This window comes from Xiphophorus hellerii, chromosome 14 (genome assembly GCF_003331165.1).
Source record: "Xiphophorus hellerii strain 12219 chromosome 14, Xiphophorus_hellerii-4.1, whole genome shotgun sequence".
Taxonomy (NCBI): domain Eukaryota; kingdom Metazoa; phylum Chordata; class Actinopteri; order Cyprinodontiformes; family Poeciliidae; genus Xiphophorus; species Xiphophorus hellerii.
The window spans coordinates 24,502,203-24,527,040 of NC_045685.1; the positions used below are offsets into that span (position 1 = coordinate 24,502,203).

The 24,838-nt window shown below is 38.4% G+C and overlaps 4 protein-coding genes and 1 long non-coding RNA gene across 13 annotated transcripts in view; 4 read left to right on the forward strand and 1 right to left on the reverse strand.

Moving 5' to 3' along the window:
- Window positions 1–24,838, forward strand: part of LOC116733103 (immunoglobulin superfamily member 3-like) — a 919,724-nt gene that overhangs the window by 672,961 nt on the left and 221,925 nt on the right. The gene's annotated exons all lie outside the window — the stretch shown is intronic.
- Window positions 1–24,838, reverse strand: part of LOC116733131 (butyrophilin-like protein 8) — a 766,651-nt gene that overhangs the window by 508,917 nt on the left and 232,896 nt on the right. The gene's annotated exons all lie outside the window — the stretch shown is intronic.
- LOC116733102 (gastrula zinc finger protein XlCGF57.1-like) overlaps window positions 1–24,838 on the forward strand; it is a 366,755-nt gene that overhangs the window by 4,493 nt on the left and 337,424 nt on the right. The window lies entirely within an intron of this gene.
- Window positions 1,311–22,350, forward strand: LOC116733123 (gastrula zinc finger protein XlCGF57.1-like; the record flags this gene model as incomplete). The annotated part of the gene is made up of 2 exons (XM_032583854.1): window positions 1,311–1,950; window positions 20,636–22,350. Coding segments are annotated over 2 exons (1,662 nt in total), but the record flags the coding sequence as incomplete, so codon positions are not given.
- LOC116733166 (uncharacterized) lies at window positions 7,963–8,391 on the forward strand. The gene is made up of 2 exons (XR_004341964.1): window positions 7,963–8,231; window positions 8,313–8,391. It is a non-coding gene; the product is annotated as an uncharacterized LOC116733166 (long non-coding RNA).

Here is a 24,838-nt window from a genome sequence, read left to right on the forward strand (position 1 = left end):
GGGTTATTTTGTTAAAATTATCTCTGTTCTTGTGTAAACCAATTAGTTATAATTTTGGCAGGAGTGGAAATAACCCCAACTTATTTGTTGTAATATTTTTAGTAGTGAACGTTATTTTTAGTTGATACGTTTGGTTGTAAGAGCGTGTTTTTGTAGCTTTCACTGTCTTTTTGTTTGTGTGATTGTGCATACAGCTTTTATGGTGAAACTCAAGGTTTACGTTCAATAAACCTCACTGTTCATCAGTCAAGCCAAAATACTTCATTTAGGGGTTGCGGGGGTTTGCTACAACAACAATCACCCCACTGTTACCAATTCTGCTGCGAATTGCAGGAAAGTAAAGGCTGAGATTTAGTCGTGCTTTTGAAAGTTTGTGTTGAGTGTGTGAGTGGAGCAATGTCTGACAATATCAATGGTTGAGATTAAAAAACCATTTAGTGTTTTGCGTAAGGCATTTTATGTCACTCTTTAATGTCATATACAGTATATCGTGTAGCTACATAGAGAAAGAAAACCTTTTGTAATATTTGTCAGGAAGCCACTAAGTTAAGCTATCGCCATCTTGTTTGCTCACCTGGAGGTCCATAATATCATATTTTGACTCACATCTAATTACATTCTGGTCAGAAGAACCTCATTTGTTGAGTTAATGTTAATTCTTGTAAGATTATAATTTTAGAATAACCCAAGAAAATCCTGTTTTGATGCATCAAGAGATTAAAGTGAAGGATTCCTTTTTTGATTGACATTTAAAGGCTTTTGTTTTGTCTTTTTGTCCAGATCTCCCACAATGTTGTGTGTGTAAAGAGGAGGAGGTTCTCAATGAAACGGAACCACAGAGGAACCAACTCATCTCTCATGGCTCTGCAGAAACTGAGAACCAGAATCAGGAAGGAATCAATTCTGAACACCCAGTAAAAAAGAGAAAGGAAGAACAAAAACAAAAGGAGAAATACGAGAAAACCAAAGAGCAGAAAGGCAGAACTGACACTTCAAAACAACAAAAGCACAAGAAAGCTCACGCAGGGCAAAAATTATATTCTTGTAAAATTTGTGATGAAACCTTTTCTCAAAAAGATATCTTGCTGAGACACATAAGAATTCACAAAGATGAGCGGCCTTTTTCTTGTGGGACTTGTGGAAAGAGTTACAGTGAAAGAAGGTCTTTAACTGATCACATGAAAATTCACACAGGTGAGAAGCCTTTCTCCTGTGGGTCGTGTGGAAAACGTTTCTCTCAAAAAAGTACTTTAAATGTTCACATGAGAATTCACACAGGTGAGAAGCCCTTCTCATGTAGGACCTGTGGAAAGAGTTACAGTGAAAGTGGGCCTTTAACTCGGCACATGAGAATTCACACAGGTGAGAAGCCTTTCTCTTGTGGGTCGTGTGGAAAACGTTTCCGTCAAAAATGTCATTTAAATGTTCACATGAGAATTCACACAGGTGAGAAGCCCTTCTCATGTGAGACCTGTGGAAAGACTTACAGTGAACGAGCGACTTTAACTTATCACATGAGAATTCACACAGGTGAGAAGCCTTTCTCTTGTGGATCCTGTGGAAAGAGTTTCTCTCGAAAGGACTCTCTAAATGTCCACATGATAACTCACACAGATGAGAAGCCTTTCTCTTGTGGGTCTTGTGGAAGAGGTTTCTCCCTAAAAACTAATTTAAATGTTCACATGAGAATTCACACAGGTGAGAAGCCTTTCTATTGTGGGTCTTGTGGAAGAAGTTTCTCTTGCAAAGATTATTTAAATGTTCATATGAAAATTCACAATGGTGAGAGGCCTTTCTCTTGTGGATCCTGTGGAAAGAGTTTCTCTCGAAAGGACTCTCTAAATGTCCACATGATAACTCACACAGATGAGAAGCCTTTCTCTTGTGGGTCTTGTGGAAGAGGTTTCTCCCTAAAAACTCATTTAAATGCTCATATGAAAGTTCACACAGGTGAGAAGCCTTTCTCTTGTGGGATCTGTGGAAAGAGTTACAGTGAAAAAGGGACTTTAACTCATCACATGAGAATTCACACAGGTGAGAAGCCTTTCTCATGTGGGAGCTGTGGAAAAAGTTACAGTAACAGAAGTTATTTATCTCGTCACATGAAGACTCACTCTGATGAGAATCCATAGGTCCAAAACAGATCCGATCCAATTTGGCATCTAATCTTATGGAAAATCTGGTCAGGTGATGTAAACAGCAAGTTGAACATATTAAAGTCAACAGATTCTTGCAGGCTGCTAGTGATTCACTGTGATTGTGTCTTTCACTGTCTGACCAAGATAAACCTGAGGTCTACTTTTGCCTACCAGCTTGTTTTCTTTAATCCAGTTTTTTGTTTTAATTCTCAGTCGTATTTGTACTTAAGATCCCCATCAGTATCCTATTAGATACTGAAGTTAAAGAGGGGAACACATTCAGACAGGATTAATTTCTGTGCATTTCAGTTTTCATGGAGTTCTGTACCATGTAGAATAATTGAGTTTAGCTTTTATTTGAAGTTTCTGTGTATGACTGGATGTAAAATACTTTAGAAATGAAAGCAGTGAAATGTTCTTGTTTTTGTAAACAAACGTCTCCTTCCCATCTCCTCACCCTCCTGAAGTCACCCGGGGAATCTTATGGCTGAACTCTCAAGGATTCGCTCTTGATTATTCCACCTTTATCAGACACTTATTTGGAGAACAGGCTGTGAGAGACATGGGCTAATCTGCAAACACATCATAGTTACAGACACACACTCCCTGACCTCAATGTCTTTGCCAGCTTTTTTTTTTGTCTTGCCATATGTGCCATATTCTTCCTAATGTTGTCTTTTCATCCTACTTATCAGTTACTTTTTAGATTATTGCCTGTTAGACACTGTGGAGTTCTCACTTTTAACCCAGAAAAGGAATTAGAACAAACTTGAAATCAAGAGACTCTAGTTTATTAGTCACTCTTTAGCTTATTTTTTTTTACGAACTGTACAGTACTCGCTATGTAGACCAATATTATACTTCTTAGTTTAATGTTTAGATTATTATGCAGATGGACTCCTATTACTGCAACCAGAAAATGAATTAGAACAAACTTAGAGTCCAGAAAAAATTCATTCAGAACAGGAACATTAAGTTTTTATTATTACTTAGAAACTGAGGAGTACTCATTACTTTTACAAATTTAGAGCATACTTAGAAAGTCCAGAGAATACTTATGCTTATCTAACAACCCAGAACAGGGATTAGAACAAACTTAGAATCCAGAAAACTACGTTAGCAATTACTTTTTAGACTCCTGTTTGTCCAGCCCAGAAAAGGAATTGGACCAGAGGAAACTTACTTATACTTACCTACCAACCTCCAGCAAATTTAGTTTGAATCGTCACATGCTGATTCACAAGTGAGGAGCCTTTCTTATGTGTGACCTGTGGAAAAAGTTTCACTCAAGAAATTAAGTTTAAATGTTCATATGAGAACGGCATCATTTGAACCTCAAGTATCAAGTAGTTTTATCTTTCCATGAAACTTTTTTATTTTATTTTAAGGCAACTTTTAATCTTCAAGTGTTTTTGAAATAATGTACTGTGTATTTGTAACGTTTTAAAGGAACAATGCATTGGAACATTTTTAGTTTTAGATTTAAACTTTTGTAGTCCTTGTGTGTTTATTTTTTGTTGTACTTTGTTTTAGTTTCATGATTACTGTTAGCTGTTCCTGTATGCACTGGTGTAGTCACAGACAAATTTTGCTTCAGCAATAATGTTTCCTGGACTTTAATCTACATATACACTATTATATACATTGGATGTAGAGGTGTCTCAGAAAACTCTACGACATACACTAAACCAGAAGCATGGTTCTGGTCTAGTGGTTGACTTGGTTTCTGTATATATTTCTGTATTATATATGTTTTTCTAGTGGTTTAATGTTATGTTGTAATTTTAAATGTCATGTTTTCATTGCTTGTAAATGTAAAATCATCTTTCAACAGAAATAGTCATTCACACATCCATCTATGTTATTTCATGTGATGTGTTAGTAATACAGATTATGAGAAAAATCAGCTTTTAAAGTGAATTCTAAAACTCTAAAACATGTATAATAATTCAGTGTTTAACTTTACAACTGAGTTTCAACCTGAAAGACTATAACCTGATATAATAACATTAGACTATTTTACAAAGTAAAAAGTTACAATATACATTCCAACATGGTTCTTCTCATCACGACTTAGGATTGGACACACTGGTCTAAATAGATCACTATTTTTGATAGGGAAACATCAGACAGGGAAATGTGACTGCAGGGAAGATGAGACATTGGAGCATGTTATTTTAAGTTGCAGGAATGATCTGTTTCAGAGAAACAAGTTAATAAGAAACCTTAGTAATATGAAAATGAAATTTGATATTGTTGATTTATTGCAAAAGGACTCGGGAAGCAGAGGATATCAGGCTATATTTGATTTTTTTGAAACAAAGTAAGTTATATAATAGGATATAGTTTTTTTTTTGTTTGTTTGTGTTGTCATGTGGTCCACATTCCTTACCAGTTGGTGGCGGTAATGCTCACCCAACGTTTTTTGCCAACCGCCAATAAATTTCATCAAGAAGAAGAAGAAGAGATAACGGTCGCTAACACTGATGTTTATGAGCGCTGTGTAGCTGTACTCCTAGTAGAGATATTTTGATTTACAGGTAAGCTGGTGATGTTAATAATAAACTCTATGTTATGTTATTGTGTTCTGTTAAAAGACAAGTAAAATTACATTGTGTGATTTAAGTATTGCAATCCTAAAAATCCTAAAATTTCTTAATTTTAGGATTTTTAAAAAAAGTTTTAAGAAACTTTCTTAAAAGTTTCTTAATCTAAATGAATAAATCCTAAAAAAAAAAAAATCCTAAAATTTTGTTTTTAAATGCGTTTTTTTAAAATGCATTTAGTTGTACATAAACTAAATAGTGTCCGTTCATACAGTTTAGGCTCCATGAAAAGGAGAAATTACGTGTTAGAGAAGAACACTGATGAAGGTTTTTGTCCATCAGCAGTGGTAGCTTCTGTTTTTGTTTCATGACTTGCTTTAAGTTTGTAAATGTCTGTATGTTTGTTCAGTAGCACTTGAGACAGATTTTATGCCAATAATAAATTTGTTTTGAGTTCTCGGTAAGGTTGTTTAATTATGGTTCCCCAAACTAAAGTTCAGTCAAAGTCAGAATTACACACAATTGCGATCATTTTGTCATTGGAGCTGTCCGAAACTTTGAAGAACGTAAACTTGTAATTTAATTGTATGAATTTAGAAATGTGTTAATATTATGGCCTCCTTTCCCAGGGAGAATCCAGTTTAAAAAACCTATCAGGGTTAAAAATCCAGTCATTTTTGGGAGCTAACAGAAACTAGCTGAGCTAGGCAGCTAGCGACATGCTAGCCAGCTAATGTAGCAATATGACAGGTTATGAATAGGAACATGAATAATTAGGAGTATGGGGGAGGGGGCTTACTGTATATGTTAATGAATTTGACACCTCTTCCCGCTGTGGGTCGTAGTGCTTGATGTCATGAGATAGAGTGGATGTTATTGGCTTATTGTAATTCTTTATCACAGCCCTGTACTGTTGGTGAGTCTGAAAGGCTGCTGTTCTTTAGTGGTCTAGACTTCCTGTCCCCCCAATACTTTGTACTTGGTCTGAAAGACACCTTTCTCCTCCTGCTCTTTGGTGGGATAATCAGACTTGCCACCTCAGCTGTCTCTGTGCTATTTGAGTGGTCAACCCAACCTGCTTCCTCTCCCCCCATCAAATTCTTTCTCCTGTCTTTGTATTCAGCTTGAAACACACCTCTCTTTGCTCATCCTATGTCTCGTCTCCTCAGCATCAATTGTTTGTCCTGTTCTTCTGGGGTTCTGAGAGACACCCCCTACTTACAGGGGTTGGACAATGAAACTGATACACCTCTCATTTAATGTGGGAGGTTCCATGGCTAAATTGGACCAGCCTGGTGGCCAATCTTCATTAATTGCACATTGAACCAATAAGAGCAGTGTGTGAAGGTCCAATTAGCAGCGTAAGAGCCCAGTTTTGCTCAAAATATTGCAATGCACACAACATTATGGGTGACATACCAGAGTTCAAAAGAGGACAAATTGTTGGTGCACGTCTTGCTGGCGCATCTGTGACCAAGACAGCAGGTCCCTCTTGAAAATGAGATCTAGATCTCAACGGGGTTTACCTGATTAAATAAAGAATTATTATTAAAAGGTCTTTGTGATGTTTCAAGAGCCACGGTATCCAGGGTTATGTCAGCATACCACCAAGAAGGACGAACCACATCCAATAGGATTAACTGTGGACGCAAGAGGAAGCTGTCTGAAAGGGATGTTCGGGTGATAACCCGGATTGTATCCAAAAAACATAAAACCACGGCTGCCCAAATCACGGCAGAATTAAATGTGCACCTCAACTCTCCTGTTTCCACCAAAACTGTCCGTCAGGAGCTCCACAGGGTCAATATACACGGCCGGGCTGCTATAGCCAAACCTTTGGTCACTCGTGCCAATGCCAAACGTCGGTTTCAATGGTGCAAGGAGCGCAAATCTTGGGCTGTGGACAATGTGAAACATGTATTGTTCTCTGATGAGTCCACCTTTACTGTTTTCCCCACATCCGGGAGAGTTACGGTGTGGAGAAGCCCCAAAGAAGCGTACCACCCAGACTGTTGCATGCCCAGAGTGAAGCATTGGGGTGGATCAGTGATGGTTTGGGCTGCCATATCATGGCATTCCCTTGGCCCCATACTTGTGCTAGATGGGCGCGTCACTGCCAAGGACTACCGAACCATTCTGGAGGACCATGTGCATCCAATGGTTCAAACATTGTATCCTGAAGGAGGTGCCGTGTATCAGGATGACAATGCACCAATACACACAGCAAGACTGGTGAAAGATTGGTTTGATGAACATGAAAGTGAAGTTGAACATCTCCCATGGCCTGCACAGTCACCAGATCTAAATATTATTGAGCCACTTTGGGGTGTTTTGGAGGAGCGAGTCAGGAAACATTTTCCTCCACCAGCATCACGTCGTGACCTGGCCACTATCCTGCAAGAAGAATGGCTTAAAATCCCTCTGACCACTGTGCAGGACTTGTATATGCCATTCCCAAGACGAATTGACGCTGTATTGGCTGCAAAAGGAGGCCCTACACCATACTAATAAGTTATTGTGGTCTAAAACCAGGTGTTTACCTATCTCCTTTTACCAAGGTGTTGAGGGGATCCGTTTTGGTGGCCTTAGGATCTCATCTCTGCTTTTTGCGGATGATGTGGTCCTATTGGCTTCATCAGGTCGTGATCTGCAGCTCTTGCTGGAGCGGTTCGCAGCCGAGTGTGAAGCGGCCTGGATGAGGATCAGTGCCTCCAAATCCGAGGCCATGGTCTTGAGCCGGAAAAGGGTAGAGTGCCTTCTCCGGTTCAGGGGGGGTGTCCTGCTCCAAGTGGAGGAGTTCAAGTATCTTGGGATCTTGTACATGAATGAGGGAAGAAGGGAGCTGGAGATCGACAGGCGGATTGGCGCAGCGTCTGCCGTCAAGCGGGCGCTGTACCGGTCCGTCGTGGTGAAGAAAGAGCTGAGCCAAAAAGCGAAGCTCTCGATTTACCGGTCGATCTACGTTCCCACCCTCATCTATGGTCATGAGATTTGGGTCATGACTGAAAGAATGAGATTGCGGATACAAGCGGCCAAAATGGGTTTTCTCTGTAGGGTGGCTGGGCTCTCCCTTAGAGATAGGGTGAGAAGCTCAATCATCCGGGAGGGACTCAGAGTAGAGCCGCTGCTCCTTCTCATCGAGAGGAGCCAGTTGAGGCTCGGGCATCTGGTCAGGATGCCTCCTGGACCCCTCCCTGGTGAGGCGTTCCGGGCACGTCCCACCGGGAGGAGGCCCCGGGGAAGACCCAGGACACGCTGGAGGGACTATATCTCTGGGCTGGGAACACCTCGGGATTCCCCCGGAGGAGCTGAATTATTCATAGTGGACTCACGGGATTATATTGCATTGTGTAACCCGCAATTAGTAAAGGACTTTTATTTTTGCGGGCCCACTTCCTGTGTTGCCCGAACTCTGCTAACTTATTTAAAGCCACGCCTCCAGTGCGCAGTAAAAGATCCTCACCTGTTCCACTGATTGTGGCTTGCTGTTGGCGTCTTCCTCAGGAATTCCTCCAAAAATCTTTGAACCTATTGATTTGATTGCTGGGTGAGTTTGTTATTTGTTAACAGTATTACTTTTTCATGTGGTACTTCTGCTCGATTGCTCATTGGAGGGTTGTTTTATTAGAATCACTGGCATTGTTTACCTGGACCGCCACCAGGATTCTGTTAGTGCTGATTGTGGCTCAGTACGCCCCACTCTCTTCTAAAAGGTAACTTGTTGCTGAATTTTGTGCGCATTCTGACACCTTTACATTGATGCTGAGGCACTGAAGTTTAAGATAAAATTGATCAGAACAGAATGTAGCTACACTTAAGTTGATATTACGCAGTATATTTATTTATTTTCCTTCCCTCACTCTGCTTGAGTATTTGATGATTAATTTATTTTATTTTTCTTGATTGATATTTTGGAAGTGCACTTTAACTTTAAATTGATTAGTTGAAATATGATAGTTTTGTTTTGTTTTATTTAAATTATGGTTCATTTAACCTGATTGAAATGTTTGTTTAATTATTAGGAATCTAAATATTGCATTTGCATTTAGTATGCATAAACTACATGTTTAAATTTAATAATTATTTACTTTGTGTTATATTTGTACATAATTGTTTCTGATAAAACACTTCATGGGTTTTCTGACCTTTTAGGTCGGTTTTTTTTTTTTTTCACCTGTCGGATCAGATCCTCATCTGGATCGAAAGATGGCGAGCTAGGAATGGACTATGGACTTTATGATTTGGAAATCAATTTATTCTGACTCAATTCTCATGTGTCTCATTGTGTTGTTGTAATTGTATGTTTTTTTATTCAAATCACTTAATATATATTCACCAAAACTAAAAGCACTGCGTCCTGTTTTTTTCACACCTCAGGCTCCTTAAAAGGCCACTCTTCTGATGCTGCTTATGTAGCCGCAGTTAGCTGCCTAGCCCATAACTGTTACAATTGACATGAACATTTTCAGTGTGATTGTGTTCAAACTGAGACTAACTTTCATCCTTCTGAGAATTTATTCTCAAACAATCGTATGATCTTTCTACATCAAGTAAAGAAACTATTTCTGATAAGATCTTTATAGAAGATCACATCACAATAAAATACTTTTTAACTCTTTTATTATCAGTAAAAAAAAACAAAAAAACATAAATGTTTTGATCATCATGGAGTTGAAGTTTATGTCAACTGCATTCAGTTTATCTAACGTGTTTTTAGCCTCTATTGAAGTATTCCACCATGTTGGCCATTAAGTCCCAGTTAGCTTTTCATCTGGACACTTAGTAAAAAATCATAAGCTTGAATTTTTTATCCTGATCTGACTTAGAAACAAACCACATGAATTCTGCAGAATTTTACCACAAAATTAGTTTTGCGGTTCCTTAAGTGACTGAAAAAAATATGAAAAGAACGAAGCAAAACTGACTTTGTCTCATCCTTCGCCTCTGCCTCTATATTTGAAATTCAGGACAGAGACGGTGTTGTAATTTCCTGCATAAACATTTATGATTCCTGAGAAAGGATCCAAGAACGCAAATCATCCTGAGTAAACAGCAGCAGGCGGGGAACTGTGTTCAGCTCCAAAGGAATCATATCAATCAACGTATGAACAACAAAAGTGTCCAGTAAGCACTTGCTACATGTCAGAATTGGTCAAATATTTAATGCTCCAATATGCATCAGCAAATCACCAATTCAGTTCAATGTAAATAGAAATTAAATGTCGTAATATCCAGTATCAAGCAGTCTTCTAAAGACAGTGTTGCCGTCATGGCATGCTAACTGTTCCAATAGCTAACATTGGAATATTCCAATATTCCAATATGGATTTTTCTATATCTAAATGTGACTGTGCGGTGAAGCTAAAAATTAAACTACTGTAATAATTGGTGCAACAACAGTTACATTTTGTCAGAAATATTTACAAATAAAAGATAAATGGGGCATATGGGATCATTTCACCTCCTCTGGGTGTCACAGACACAGAATCTGAGCACCGGCAAGAGGAGCGTTCATATCTACTAGCTGGGGTTTATTTTACTATTTTTATGATTTACTTCATTTGTAAGAAATAAGCTATGTAGGAATATATATGTGTGCCTGTGTTGCATTGTGCGTGTTTGTGTTTGTGTGGGTCAGACACACAACGTGTCCACATTTGTGTGGCTCATAAGCATTGTGTTGATTTTGTGCTCCACTTACATGAAGAGCATTAGGGTTGTGTTTGTGTGAGTCGTGTGGAAATTAGGGCATAAGCAAATTATCACTGATATTTAAGATAAGTTATAATTTGCTTATCTTAGAGATAAGTGAATTATCTCTAAGATAATAAACAAATTATTACGTATCTCTAAGATAAGTAATAATTTGCTTATTATTATCTGTAATAAGTAATAATTTGCTTATTATCTTAGAGATAAATAAATTATCTCTAAGATAATAAGCAAATTATTACATATCTCTAAGATAAGTAATTGTGTGTCTGTAATAATTTGCTCGTCTTAAGCAAATTATTCTCAGGTAAGAGAAGATCCTACATCATGGTCCTGCTGCTGGCCTCTGGTCTGTTGTCTCCTCCCCGACTCTTTGCTCCTTCTATTGTGACAATAAACATTTCTTTAAAATATATCAAAAGCAACAGTGAGAACAACTTTTGCAAAGGAAAAAAACAGGACTGGGTTTATTCCTGGCAACAACTAGCTATCAAGCAATGCAACATGGCTCAACAGCAACAGCAAGGGCCCCTCCTTTTCCAGTTCAGGCATTCGCCTTGTTAGGCCTACGACAAAGATTATTTGCCCACAGCTGATGAAGCCAATAGGACCTCATCACATCTGCAAAAAGCAGAGACGAGATGCTAAGGCCACTAAAACGGATCCCATTAAAAAACCTTGACTGCATCTAGAAACTGGTGGGGAAGAGCAACCTGTGGAGAGCAACCTGTGGAGAGCAACCTGTGGAGAGCAACCTGTGGAGAGCAACCTGAAGAGGGCAACCTGTGGAAAGCAACCTGTGGAGAGCAACCTGTGGAGAGCAACCTGTGGAGAGCAACCTGTGGAGAGCAACCTGTGGAGGGCAACCTGTGGAGAGCAACCTGTGGAGAGCAACCTGTGGAGGGCAACCTGTGGAAAGCAACCTGTGGAGAGCAACCTTTGGAGAGCAACCTGTGGAGAGCAACCTGTGGAGGGCAACCTGTGGAGGGCAACCTGCAGAGGGCAACCTGCGGAGGGCAACTCTCACTATGTTTCTCTAATCTGAACCATTTGCAAATTCAATTTTCTAGAAATTAATACTACCTTTGTGAGGACAATGTACATTAGTCAATAACCCCAATTTAAATCATTTTTGAAATCCTGGGGGGAACCGGAGCACCCGGAGAAAACCCCACACTAACACGGGGAGAACAGACAAACTCCCACAGAAAGAGGCGCCTGGTTGAGAATGAAGAACGCTTTTCTGTGAAGATGCAGCACTAACCACTGCATCACCGTGTTGTCCTTTTTTGTTTTTTAGTCTAAAATATAAATGTAATTTGGGGTTTTGAAAATGGTTCAGGACTGACCTGGACTCTTTAACTAGTTGCTTGTTTTAGAGGTTTTCTTGCTTTTCTCACCACAAATGTTTCTCCAATCGGAACCGTTTGCAAATTAAATTTTCCAGAAATTAATACTACCTTTTTTGAGGACAATTTACTTTGGTCAATAACCCTAATTTATATGGTTTTGGAAATCTGTGGGAAACCGGAGCACCCGGAGAAAAACCCACGGCCATTTTTTTGGGGGGGATCTAAAATAAGAAATATATTTTGGGGTTTCAAACGGTTCAGAAATTACATTTTTTACTAATCGCTTGACTCAGAGGCTTTCTTGCTTTTCTTCTTGAACATTTGTGGTTTTCTGAGCCCCAAACAGTGTCGTATCTTCTTCCACACTGATTTTTCCTCGGCGACTGCCCCCACTGGTTCCTGTGACAGATTTTCCACAGAGCGGTCCGTCACGTCCATGGATTCTAAGTTACTCGGCATGTTTTCCATAAAGTCGTTTACCTGGTTGGTAGAGGCATCAGGAACATCAATGTTTTCTGACAGGGTTTCCTCTGTCAGACGGTCCTGATCCATGGACGCAGTGTCAGAAACCTGGTTTTCCAGGGTAGTGTCTTTCTCGTTTGGTTCTTTTTGTCTCTCAGGTCCTAATTCGTGTTTGTGTTGATGATCAGTTTTCATGTTTTCCTGCTGTGAGTTAAGCTCACAGCCGGAGGGAAGTTGTTGAAAAGCAGTCAGTTGTTTTAGGAGACTGTCTTTCTCAGCTTTAAGCTCGGTGATAATCTTCAGGACACTCATCATTTGCTCTGAATAAGTTTTAATCTCTTTATGTATATGCTGCTTAGATGTTTCTAACTGCTGCATTAGAGTCAGAACATTTCCTTCATATCTGGCTTTTAGTTCGTGGTAATTAACTGTTGCGAATTCCAGAACAGATTGCAGATGTTTTATTGCCTTAGTTGATTGCCATTGGAGGAAAGAGATACCTTCTGCATTTCTCTGTTTGAGGTTGTCCTTCTCTGCTCTGAGTGCCTTGATGAGCTCAATAATATCATGCTTGGTTTTTTCCAAATTAGCTTCTGTCATATGAGTCAAATCTGCTTCATACCTCGACTTTAGTTCTTCGTATGAACCATTAATCTGCTCCAGTTCTCTCAACAGGTATTTCTCGGATTCCTTGAAGCTGCTGATCTCCTTGGACATTTTCTCTATTAAATTTTGGCCCTGTCTGATCTTGTCTTCATTGACCACCTGCAGGTCAGCCTGACGTTTGATCTCACTAATGTCTGCTTCAGATTTGGACTGAAGCTCCTCGTATTTAGCCTTCATGTCGTCCAGCTCTTGTTGGAGTGCTCTGTTTTTATCTTTTAATTCCTCAATCCTTGACATGAACGCTCGCTCTGTGGCAATATGATCTATCTTCGCTAGGTCTAAGTCCTCTTGCAGCTGCTGTTTTGTGTGGCTGTCCACCTCGGAATCGATAATTGCAGGGCTGAGAGTCTCTGGATTGTTGCCCTTTTCAATTGCCTGTAGTTTTTTCTTCAACTCGATGTTCCTGCTGAGGAAAATCTCCTTAAGAGCCCTCTGCCTCTCTACCTCAGCTTTTGTTTCCTCCAGTTTTGTTTGGGTGTCGTCCAGCTTTTGGTTCTGGTCAAACAATTTTGCTTTCTCCATTTTTAAAAGAGAGGCAAGTCGTTGTATCTCTATGTGGAAATCAAAGGGAGGAGGTCTGTTCCCTACCCACCCATACTGACGTCCTTTGGCTAAATCACTGATGGAACAATATTGGCTTTGATGTGCCATGTTTTGACAAAATAATACTTGTTCAAATCAGTCTGCTAACAATCTCACTGTAAAAGCGCTTTGCGTGCGTCTGAACTCCTCAGTAGTGCAGCAAGCAATGACAAGAAGGTAGAAGTTTGTTACATAGATAGAGAGCTGATGACATCACAAGCATGACTCTAGTTGTGACATCACAGAGTTTTCCTTCATCTTTGGAATGTGTTACCGTTGGTTACACTGTCTATGTTGTTATACAAGCAGTTTATGGAGAGACGTTTTTTTTGGCAATATTTACATAAAATGTGTGAATTTAGATTTCCAGATTTGTTTCATTGTGTCCAATGAAACATAAAACCTTTCAAAAGTTTTCACACACTCACACTTTTACAAACCTGAAAACTGCAAAGAAAAATGAAACTCTCCTTTAAATCTTTGTTTTAATATGTAGCGTCGCTGCTGGCTATCTGTTTGTATTGGGACTTTTTTGTCCTCCTCTGTGATTCTGTACATTCATTTTCGCGTTTAGATGTTTTCCTGTTGGCCTTTCTTTAAACCCCTCAAGAGGCTCGGCAGCACAAACACTCAGCGATGATCGAGATCAGCGGGAGCTTACATCCATCAATCAGTTCTTGGTCCATTAAGTCCCCACAGAAATATTATCTGTTTCTTTTTGTCTTTTTTTTTACTCTTGGTTTTGTGCTGCTTCTGTCTGCTGTCTCTCTTTGGATCCGTTTGGCCTGAGGTACCGGCTCTCCAGAACTAATCTAGACAAAAGTTTTCTCTTTTGTGATGTGATTAAAAAAAAATGCCTCAAAGTCTTTTGTATTATTATTATTATTATTTGCTCTACAGAGCTAAAGCTGGTTGAATAATCTGTTGGTCTCCTTTCTTCCTTTTGTAGAGATATTTGATATTTGAGAGATAAGACACGCCGTGTCTTCCATTTTGTTGACCCCAGTAAAGGTTCCTCATTTCTGCCTGCTACTATGATTGAAGTCTGAGTTCTCCAGCAATCAGTGCAGAACGATTACCAATGAAACATGCAGCAGGAGATCTCTCACCTGTGCAACAACACCGGCTGTTTTACCTGGAGGTTGATACTGATGGAGCTGACAGTCTATGAAGCAACACTGACCTGAAACATAAAATATGCTGCTATAATTGGAACTCTATAATGTAATCTCAGTAAATATGTTTTATACTATGTCTGTTTTTATAAACTATCGTATCCGTAATAAAAACAGATAGGTTGCTGAATCTAGCTGATGGGTCGGTCCCGAATGTTTGGGCTGTTAGAGTCGGTTCTTTGAATTGAACCACGGGAACCGGCTCCTAGAGCCGTTCTTCATTATGAGGGCCGGGGCTGCAAACACAGTTCCTACCCAACTCTTCAAACCGCACAGTGATCGATCTGCACAGGTGCTGTGAGGAACAAAAGACAATTTTAACTCTGTTTCTCGTCCAGTAGCATAAACACTGAAATTAAGAAACCACAATCCCTGAATTAGGAGGGAATGTGGGGCAAATGTGATGAAGGATTTGAATTATTACTAAACTTGTATCACTGCTGGATCAAAGAATTATGGAATATTATGTATTTATTCATATTTTAAAGGTATGTACTTTTAGGGCTGCCATGTAGTAAAAGCTGCATGAGCTGGCTACTGGTGTCTAAAACTCAGTCACCATGTCTTCTCATCTTCTGAAACAACCAGGAGGGGTATTGTGAAGCACCGCCTCACAGGGCGGGTATCAAAAAGGCTAACATGAGGTGCAAGTTGGGCGGGTTAAAGTAAGAGAAACCAGATACTGCATTCAAAGCATGATGAAGACCAGCAAGCAAAACATTCACAGAGTGGATGTAGTAGAATATCAGAGTTCAGGAGATACAGGATAGAAGATTTGACTGAATCAAGACACTGTTCACAAGTTCAGACTGGGGAACTAACTGGCAAATTGCTAGCTAAGCAGAAAAATAGATTGTATTTACTTAAATTTATACAAACCAATTTTCTCAATTACTTCAACATATAAAAGACAAGTAAAGTTACATTGTGTGATTTAAGTATTGCAATCCTAAAATATCTTGAACAATTTTGTTTTTAAATGTGTTTTTTAAAATGCATTTAGTTGTACATAAACTAAATAGTGTCCATTCATACAGTTTAGGCTCCATGAAAAGGAGAAATTACCTTTTTTTCATTAGTGTCAGTATGATGTATTATTCTAATCATAAATGCTGTGTTTCCATTAAATGTGGAAAATCCTCATAATTAACAGAAATAAAAGGCTTGGAAACATCCGTGTGTTTGTGTAATTACTTTAATACTGTGTTTCACTCACTGAAATATATGAACCTTTTATTAATGATCTAAGATATTTAATATAACTTTATGTTGAGAGGAGGCTCAAAGCGGAAAATTCAAAGGGGAACTAAAAATCGTTTCCAGTTTCTTCAGTGCAGCCAAAGTGAAACACACAGGAAGCTACGGAGCTCACGAGGTAGCATTAGCTCCTCTTACAAGGTAGTTTGAAAACAGGTTTGGTGTTTTCGGTAAATATTTCCGTGTTTTCAGTGAAAATGTCTTCAGTTCCGCCTCAGAGAGAGTTTATCAACGAGCAGGTAACTCCTGCTGGAGAAACATTCACAGAGTGGAAAGAAATCAACGTTAAGATGGAGGAAGAGATGGAGGATCAGCGCAGACTGATGGATTTTACCCGGATACCGAGGATCATCTTACACCGGATAGGTACGAAACACCTTCATGTTTTACTGATTAATCAGGTTTAAGAAAGACGAAGCTGAAGTTGGTTTCCAATTCAAGCTTCCGATTCGGGAAATGGCTAAAGGGCGATTCCACCTATTTTTTCCTTCCGCACCTTTAATCGACTCTAGTTTAAAAACTACAACACCCAGACTCTTCAAACCTGGACTGGAGTATTCTGCTCTAATAGCAGAATATTTAAACCCAGGGGCGATTCTAGGATCTGACCTTTAGGGGTCCTTAGCCCCCAGCAGTGCTAAGGACCAAGAGAAGTTATTTGTTGGTGCATTTTTCTAAACTTCACTGCTTATTTACATACATTCACATAAGAAATTTAATAGTTTTGTCCAACTAAAACCGTTAACAACTACATACAGGTCTGGAAAAAATGAAGAGACCACTGCACTAAACCCCATTGAAAACCTCCTGGTTATTCCACCAAATATTGATTTCTGAACTCTTCCTGAGTTAAAACATTTGTTTTGTTGTTTCTAAATGAATATGAACTAGTTCTCTTTGCTTTATTCAAGGTCTGAAAGCACTGCATTTTTAAATTATTTTGACCTTTTCTCATTTTCTGAAAATAAACACAAAGTTTTTGCTTGGAATTTCAGAGACATGTCAGTAGTTCAACAATCTTCATTTTATTTAAACATGTACCTATACAGTGAACCCTCGTTTTTCTCGGGGGTTGTGTTCCCAAAAGAACCCATGATAGGCGAAATCCGTGAAGCATTTACCTTTATTTTTTACAATTATTATAAAGCATAATTACCGTATTTTCCGCACTATAAGGCGCACCACATTATAAGGCGCACCTTCAATGAATGGCCTATTTTAAAACTTTTTTCATATATAAGTTGCACCGTGTTTAAGGCGCATAGGATAGACGCTACAGTAGAGGCTGGAGTTACGTTATGCATCCATTAGATGGAGCTGCGCTAAAGGGAATGTCATCAAAATAGTCAAATAGGTCAGTCAAACTTTATTAATAGATTACTGTTGTGGAAAAAATACTATTTCCAAGCACTGTTCAGGTGAAATCACTCAGTCAGGTTTATTCATATGTTGTGCACAATACAGAGAGCTTGTAGGACAGTCAGTAATGAAGCAGGTCTGGATGAAAAGCTCTGTCAGGCAGAGAAACACATGAGTTTTATACCAAGGATAAAGATTTAACAACAAGAGGTGAGACAGTCTGGTTCTGATGCAGCTGTAGAAAACAACTTCCAACCTTCTACATGTAACCCAAATAGTTCTTTTGGTGAAAGTTCACAATAATTCATATAACATGACTAGCAGATGTGACCTTAATGTAATTTTTCCATCACATTTCCCCCCTTTTGATTCTATATAAATATGATAATATTTAATATTAATCAACACACAATTCCCTCCTCATTCATAAGACATAACACAACACTATCCTGGAAGATGTAACAAAAACAACAAAACACATATACACACGATACGAAAAACCTACCGGCATTCACCTGTTCAACCCTATAACAATATGACTGTGTTTGGTAGGAAAAGTTATCTTGCAGCCCCTCCTTGCCAGGGAGGCGGTCCTCTATATGTTCTGTCCAGGAAAAGTGTGGAGGTATCATACCAATGATTGAAGACATAAAAACCCAAGAAACAATAATAAAGAAAAAGAAAATGAAAATGTAACACAACAGCTAATTAAGGAGGAAAAAAAATTAACAATAAAAAAAAACATTTAAAAGGAAAAACAAACAAAAATCAACGTCAAAACAAAAACCCAAGCTTAATAGAAAATTTATATCTAATCGAATAAATCAGTCTAAACCACATCACAACAACAATCCATAATCATGAAATACCTTACTCCAACTAAACTTAAAAAGAGAAAAAAAACTAAAATGGAAAAAAAGATTCATTTCCAGATCAAATGAAAAATAAAATCAAAATATAAAATGCATATTTAGAACATGCAGAAAGGATAGGCATTTGTTTTTGTGAAACAGACATTTCAGTGAATTGCAAAGCAGTATAGGAAAGCTAGGATACTAGCCTGAAAATATCAATGATTAACACTACTTAAAGACAAAAAACAAACAAAAAAACCCCAAACAAACGTTACACTGAAGGAAATCTTACACCGAATACAGTTTACTGGAGAGACTGGTTAAACATCACTGTGTCTGAAAACTATTTAAACAATCTGCACAAATGATAAATATTAAATACTCACTGGTTAGCTGTAAGGGCCAGCAGGTTCTTCTCTGCTAGCCCTAAAAAAATAAAAATAGTAAAAGTCTCAATTATGTTTAATTTTAGCTATAATTTAACTTTTATTCTACAAATTAGTTGCTTATTGGTGTCATTGAGGTTTAATTTCCTACTTTAAAAAGTGCCACAAACGCATCTCATATCGTTCTAAGTATTTAAAATACTTGGAATGATCAACTTTGACCTGGACTGTTTACTATTCATCATATAATATCTAAATTACAGTTTGTGATCCGTGACAGTCTTATCTTATAAAAAATGTCTGTACTCCAGCTTTTAGTTTATGTATTCATCTTCAGTGAGTTTAATAGATGAACTCTCACCTTGCCCCATACCTGTCAAGCTGTAGGTTTGAGAATATGGGAAATGTCGCCTGGATTTGGGGGAGAGGAGGCAAACGAAGGAACATAAGATGGGGGTGGAGGGGAGGAAATGGACCAGGAGACAGACGAAGTCCAGGGGGGAGGGCCCATTGCATTAAATAAATGACTTAAATAATTTATATCATTGTCCATTTTCACCTTTCATATTTAATCTTCCAAAGTGTCCAACATTCATGTCAAATATTTTCGATAGGATCATTTTGCCATTATTTTCTGCATGTTAACAACAATCACCCCACTGTTACCAATTCTGCTGGGAATCGCAGGAAAGTAAAGGCTGAGATTTAGTCGTGCTTTTGAAAGTGTGTGTTGAGTGTGTGAGTGGAGCAATGTCTGACAATATCAGTGGGTCAAGATTTGAAAGCACTTTAGGGCTTTGCTTTAGAGATTTTATGTCATTCTTTAATGTGATATATATCCTGAAGCTACATAGAGGAAGAAAACTTTTTGTAATATTTGAATGGAAGCCACTAGATTAAGCCACTAAGTTAAGCTATCACCATCTTGTTTGGTCACCTGGAGGTCCATAATATCATATTTTGACTCACATCTAGTTCCATTCTGGTCAGAAGAACCTCATTGGTTGAGTTAATGTTCATTCTTGTAAGATTGCGATTTTAGAATAACCCTCCAAAAATCCTGTTTTTATCCAACAAAATATTAAAATGAAGACTTCCTTGTTTGATTGACATTTAAAGGCTTTTGTTTTGTCTTTTTGTCCAGATCTCCCACAATGTTGTGTGTGTAAAGAGGAGGAGGTTCTCAATGAAACAGAACCACAGAGGAACCAACTCATCTCTCATGGCTCTGCAGAAGCTGAGAACCAGGATCAGGAAGGAATCAATTCTGAAGACCCAGGAAAAGAGAGAAAGGAAGAACAAAAACAAAAGGAGAAATATGAGAAAACCAAAGAGCAGAAAGGCAGAACTGACACTTCAAAACAAAAAAAGCACAAGAAAGCTCACGCAGGGCAAAAATTATATTCTTGTAAAATTTGTGATAAAACCTTTTCTCAAAACAATATCTTGCTGAGACACATAAGAATTCACAAAGATGAGCGGCCTTTTTCTTGTGGGACTTGTGGAAGAGGTTTCTCCCTAAAAACTAATTTAAATGTTCACATAAGAATTCACACAGGTGAGAAGCCTTTCTCTTGTGGGTCTTGTGGAAGAAGTTTCTCCCAAAAAGCCCATTTAAATGCTCATATGAAAGTTCACAAAGGTGAGAAGCCCTTCTCATGTGGGACCTGTGGAAAGAGTTGCAGTGAAAGAGGGGCTTTAACTCGGCACATGAGAATTCACACAGGTGAGAAGCCCTTCTCATGTGGGACCTGTGGAAAGAGTTACAGTGAAAGAGGGGCTTTAACTCGGCACATGAGAATTCACACAGGTGAGAAGCCCTTGTCATGTGGGACCTGTGGAAAGAGTTACAGTGAAAGAGAGCCTTTAACTCGGCACATGAGAATTCACACAGGTGAGAAGCCTTTCTCTTGTGGGTCGTGTGGAAAACGTTTCTCTCAAAAAGGTGATTTAAATGTTCACATGAGAATTCACACAGGTGAGAAGCCTTTCTCTTGTGGGACTTGTGGAAAAAGTTTCTCACAAAAAGGACCTTTATCTTATCACCTGACAATTCACACAGGTGAGAAGCCTTTCTATTGTGGAATCTGTGGAAAAAGTTTCTCTCAGAAAGGCCTTGTAAATGCTCATATGAAACTTCACACAGGCGAGAAGCCCTTCTCATGTGAGACCTGTGGAAAGAGTTACAGTGAACGAGGGACTTTAACTAAACACATGAGAATTCACACAGGTGAGAAGCCTTTCTCTTGTGGGACTTGTGGAAAAAGTTTCTCACAAAAAGGACATTTATCTTATCACCTGAGAATTCACACAGGTGAGAAGCCTTTCTCTTGTGGGATCTGTGGAAAAAGATTCTCTCTGAAAGGCCATGTAAATGCTCATATGAAACTTCACACAGGCGAGAAGCCCTTCTCATGTGAGACCTGTGGAAAGAGTTACAGTGAACGAGGGACTTTAACTAAACACATGAGAATTCACACAGGTGAGAAGCCTTTCTCTTGTGGGATCTGTGGAAAAAGTTTCTCTCGGAAAGGCCATGTAAATGCTCATATGAAACTTCACACAGGCGAGAAGCCCTTCTCATGTGAGACCTGTGGAAAGAGTTACAGTGAACGAGGGACTTTAACTAAACACATGAGAATTCACACAGGTGAGAAGCCTTTCTCTTGTGGGACTTGTGGAAAAAGTTTCTCACAAAAAGGACATTTATCTTATCACCTGAGAATTCACACAGGTGAGAAGCCTTTCTCTTGTGGGATCTGTGGAAAAAGATTCTCTCTGAAAGGCCATGTAAATGCTCATATGAAACTTCACACAGGCGAGAAGCCCTTCTCATGTGAGACCTGTGGAAAGAGTTACAGTGAACGAGGGACTTTAACTAAACACATGAGAATTCACACAGGTGAGAAGCCTTTCTCTTGTGGGATCTGTGGAAAAAGTTTCTCTCGGAAAGGCCATGTAAATGCTCATATGAAACTTCACACAGGCGAGAAGCCCTTCTCATGTGAGACCTGTGGAAAGAGTTACAGTGAACGAGGGACTTTAACTCGACACATGAGCATTCACACAGGTGAGAAACCTTTCTCTTGTGGGAGCTGTGGAAAAAGTTACAGTAGCACAAGTTATTTATCTCGTCACATGAAGACTCACTCTGATGAGAAGCCATAGGTCCAAAACAGATCCGATCCAATTTGGCATCTAATCTTATGGAAAATCTGGTCAGATGATGTAAACAGCAAGTTGAACATATTAAAGTCAACAGATTCTTGCAGGCTGCTAGTGATTCACTGTGATTGTGTCTTTCACTGTCTGACCAAGATAAACCTGAGGTCTACTTTTGCCTAGCAGCTTGTTTTCCTTAATCCAGTTTTTTGTTTTAATTCTCAGTCGTATTTGTACTTAAGATCCCCATCAGTATCCCATTAGATACTGAAGTTAAAGAGGGGAACACATTCAGACTGGATTAATTTCTGTGCATTTCAGTTTTCATGGAGTTCTGTACCATGTAGAATAATTGAGTTTAGCTTTTATTTGAAGTTTCTGTGTATGACTGGATGTAAAATACTTTAGAAATGAAAGCAGTGAAATGTTCTTGTTTTTCCATAAATAAAACTCTATAATGTTTATTTGAAAAAAATCTCTAAAATAATTTTGATCTGGTCAGATTTTGATTTAGAGCTAACCACACAGTGGTTTTTATGTTCCCAAATTTTTGTCATTGTTACACTTTGCTATGAGAAGCAAAGTATATTATTAAAAAGGTTTGTTAAAATATACACTAGTATTTTGAGCAGAATATGCTTTTTAATAACTGTTGATTTGAATAAATATTGATGGATTATTCAGTGATTGTCATCGTCATTAACTGTTGCCATATTTTTAAATGTCAGCTTTAAGTAAAGCATCTAAAGATCCTTGCAATAACAGTAAAACATGAGTTTTTACACAAATTGAATGTTTTTCATTTCCTCAATATCAAAATTTAAGACAGTTTTCAAAAAATGTCACATTCATTACATTTTACAAAATTAAAAGTATTTTTTCATCAATTAGACTGATTTATTATTCTAATCTCAAATGTAATGTTTTCATTAGTTATTAATTAATTCTGCATTGTCAGAAACTACATCTTTATGGACGTTTCATGCACCTTTCAGTTACTGTATCCAGAGATAACATTGCAGACGATCTACAATACTGTAATGTGACACAAAAACAAGTCAGAAATATCTTTTGCATTTGAAGGATATTTTATAAAAACATTTGAAGCGTATGAGAGGGCTATTTGTCGCCCGCGATTCATATCTCTACCTCACTCTCAGTAATAACAGTGATGAGACATAGATGGTGTGCGCCGAGCTCTGAAATTTTTCAGAAATACATGGAAGTGAATCTGGGAGAGCGTCAGTTACCCTGCCCCATGATTTCGCTCTGACGCACCTTGATAGAAAACCGTAAGCCCTAGAGAAATTTTGAAAACATTTTACCGGAGCAGGCATGCGTATCGATGTCATGACCGAGTTTGACACCAATCGGGCGATATTTGTGGGCGTGACGGCGATTTCTAAATTGTTTTGGGGTCAAAAATCCACTTCATTTCTCACTCTGATGGGGCGGCAGTTGGTTTCAGTTATGCTCTGTGTTTCTGCAGTTGGAAATTTTGCTCGTTTTTAGCTTTTTACGTCGCCATCGTAACTCCGATTCCCAATAACAGTAATAGCTAAATGCCGGGATTGAGCCGCACGTTTTGATACCACTTAGACTGTTTTACAAGCTAAAACGATCACAACAATTCTCTGCGTTCCTCTATAATATATGTAGCCATTTACTGTTTAACTTCAAAACTGAATCACAAAATACAAAACTATAATATTAGACTCTGTTTCACAAGCTGAAACGATCACACACAATAAATTAAAATACCTTCTAATATGGTTCTTGTGTAAGATTAAAAGTATTTTCTGATAACTGACTCCAAGCTCACATTTTTAAATAATTATTTTTTCATTAGTGTCAGTATGATGTATTATTCTAATCATAAATGCTGTGTTTCCATTAAATGTGGAAAATCCTCATAATTAACAGAAATAAAAGGCTTGGAAACATCCGTGTGTTTGTGTAATTACTTTAATACTGTGTTTCACTCACTGAAATATATAAACCTTTTATTAATGTTGTAAGATATTTAATATAACTTTATGTTGAGAGGAGGCTCAAAGTGGAAAATTCAAAGGGGAACTAAAAATCGTTTCCAGTTTCTTCAGTGCAGCCAAAGTGAAACACACAGGAAGCTACGGAGCTCACGAGGTAGCATTAGCTCCTCTTAGAAGGTAGTTTGAAAACAGGTTTGGTGTTTTCGGTAAATATTTCCGTGTTTTCAGTGAAAATGTCTTCAGTTCCGCCTCAGAGAGAGTTTATCAACGAGCAGGTAACTCCTGCTGGAGAAACATTCACAGAGTGGAAAGAAATCAACGTTAAGATGGAGGAAGAGATGGAGGATCAGCGCAGACTGATGGATTTTACCCGGATACCGAGGATCATCTTACACCGGATAGGTACGAAACACCTTCATGTTTTACTGATTAATCAGGTTTAAGAAAGACGAAGCTGAAGTTGGTTTCCAATTCAAGCTTCCGATTCGGGAAATGGCTAAAGGGCGATTCCACCTATTTTTTCCTTCCGCATCTTTAATCGACTCTAGTTTAAAAACTACAACACCCAGACTCTTCAAACCTGGACTGGAGTATTCTGCTCTAATAGCAGAATATTTAAACCCAGGGGCGATTCTAGGATCTGACCTTTAGGGGTCCTTAGCCCCCAGCAGTGCTAAGGACCAAGAGAAGTTATTTGTTGGTGCATTTTTCTAAACTTCACTGCTTATTTACATACATTCACATAAGAAATTTAATAGTTTTGTCCAACTAAAACCGTTAACAACTACATACAGGTCTGGAAAAAATGAAGAGACCACTGCACTAAACCCCATTGAAAACCTCCTGGTTATTCCACCAAATATTGATTTCTGAACTCTTCCTGAGTTAAAACATTTGTTTTGTTGTTTCTAAATGAATATGAACTAGTTCTCTTTGCATTATTCAAGGTCTGAAAGCACTGCATTTTTAAATTATTTTGACCTTTTCTCATTTTCTGAAAATAAACACAAAGTTTTTGCTTGGAATTTCAGAGACATGTCAGTAGTTCAACAATCTTCATTTTATTTAAACATGTACCTATACAGTGAACCCTCGTTTTTCTCGGGGGTTGTGTTCCCAAAAGAACCCATGATAGGCGAAATCCGTGAAGCATTTACCTTTATTTTTTACAATTATTATAAAGCATAATTACCGTA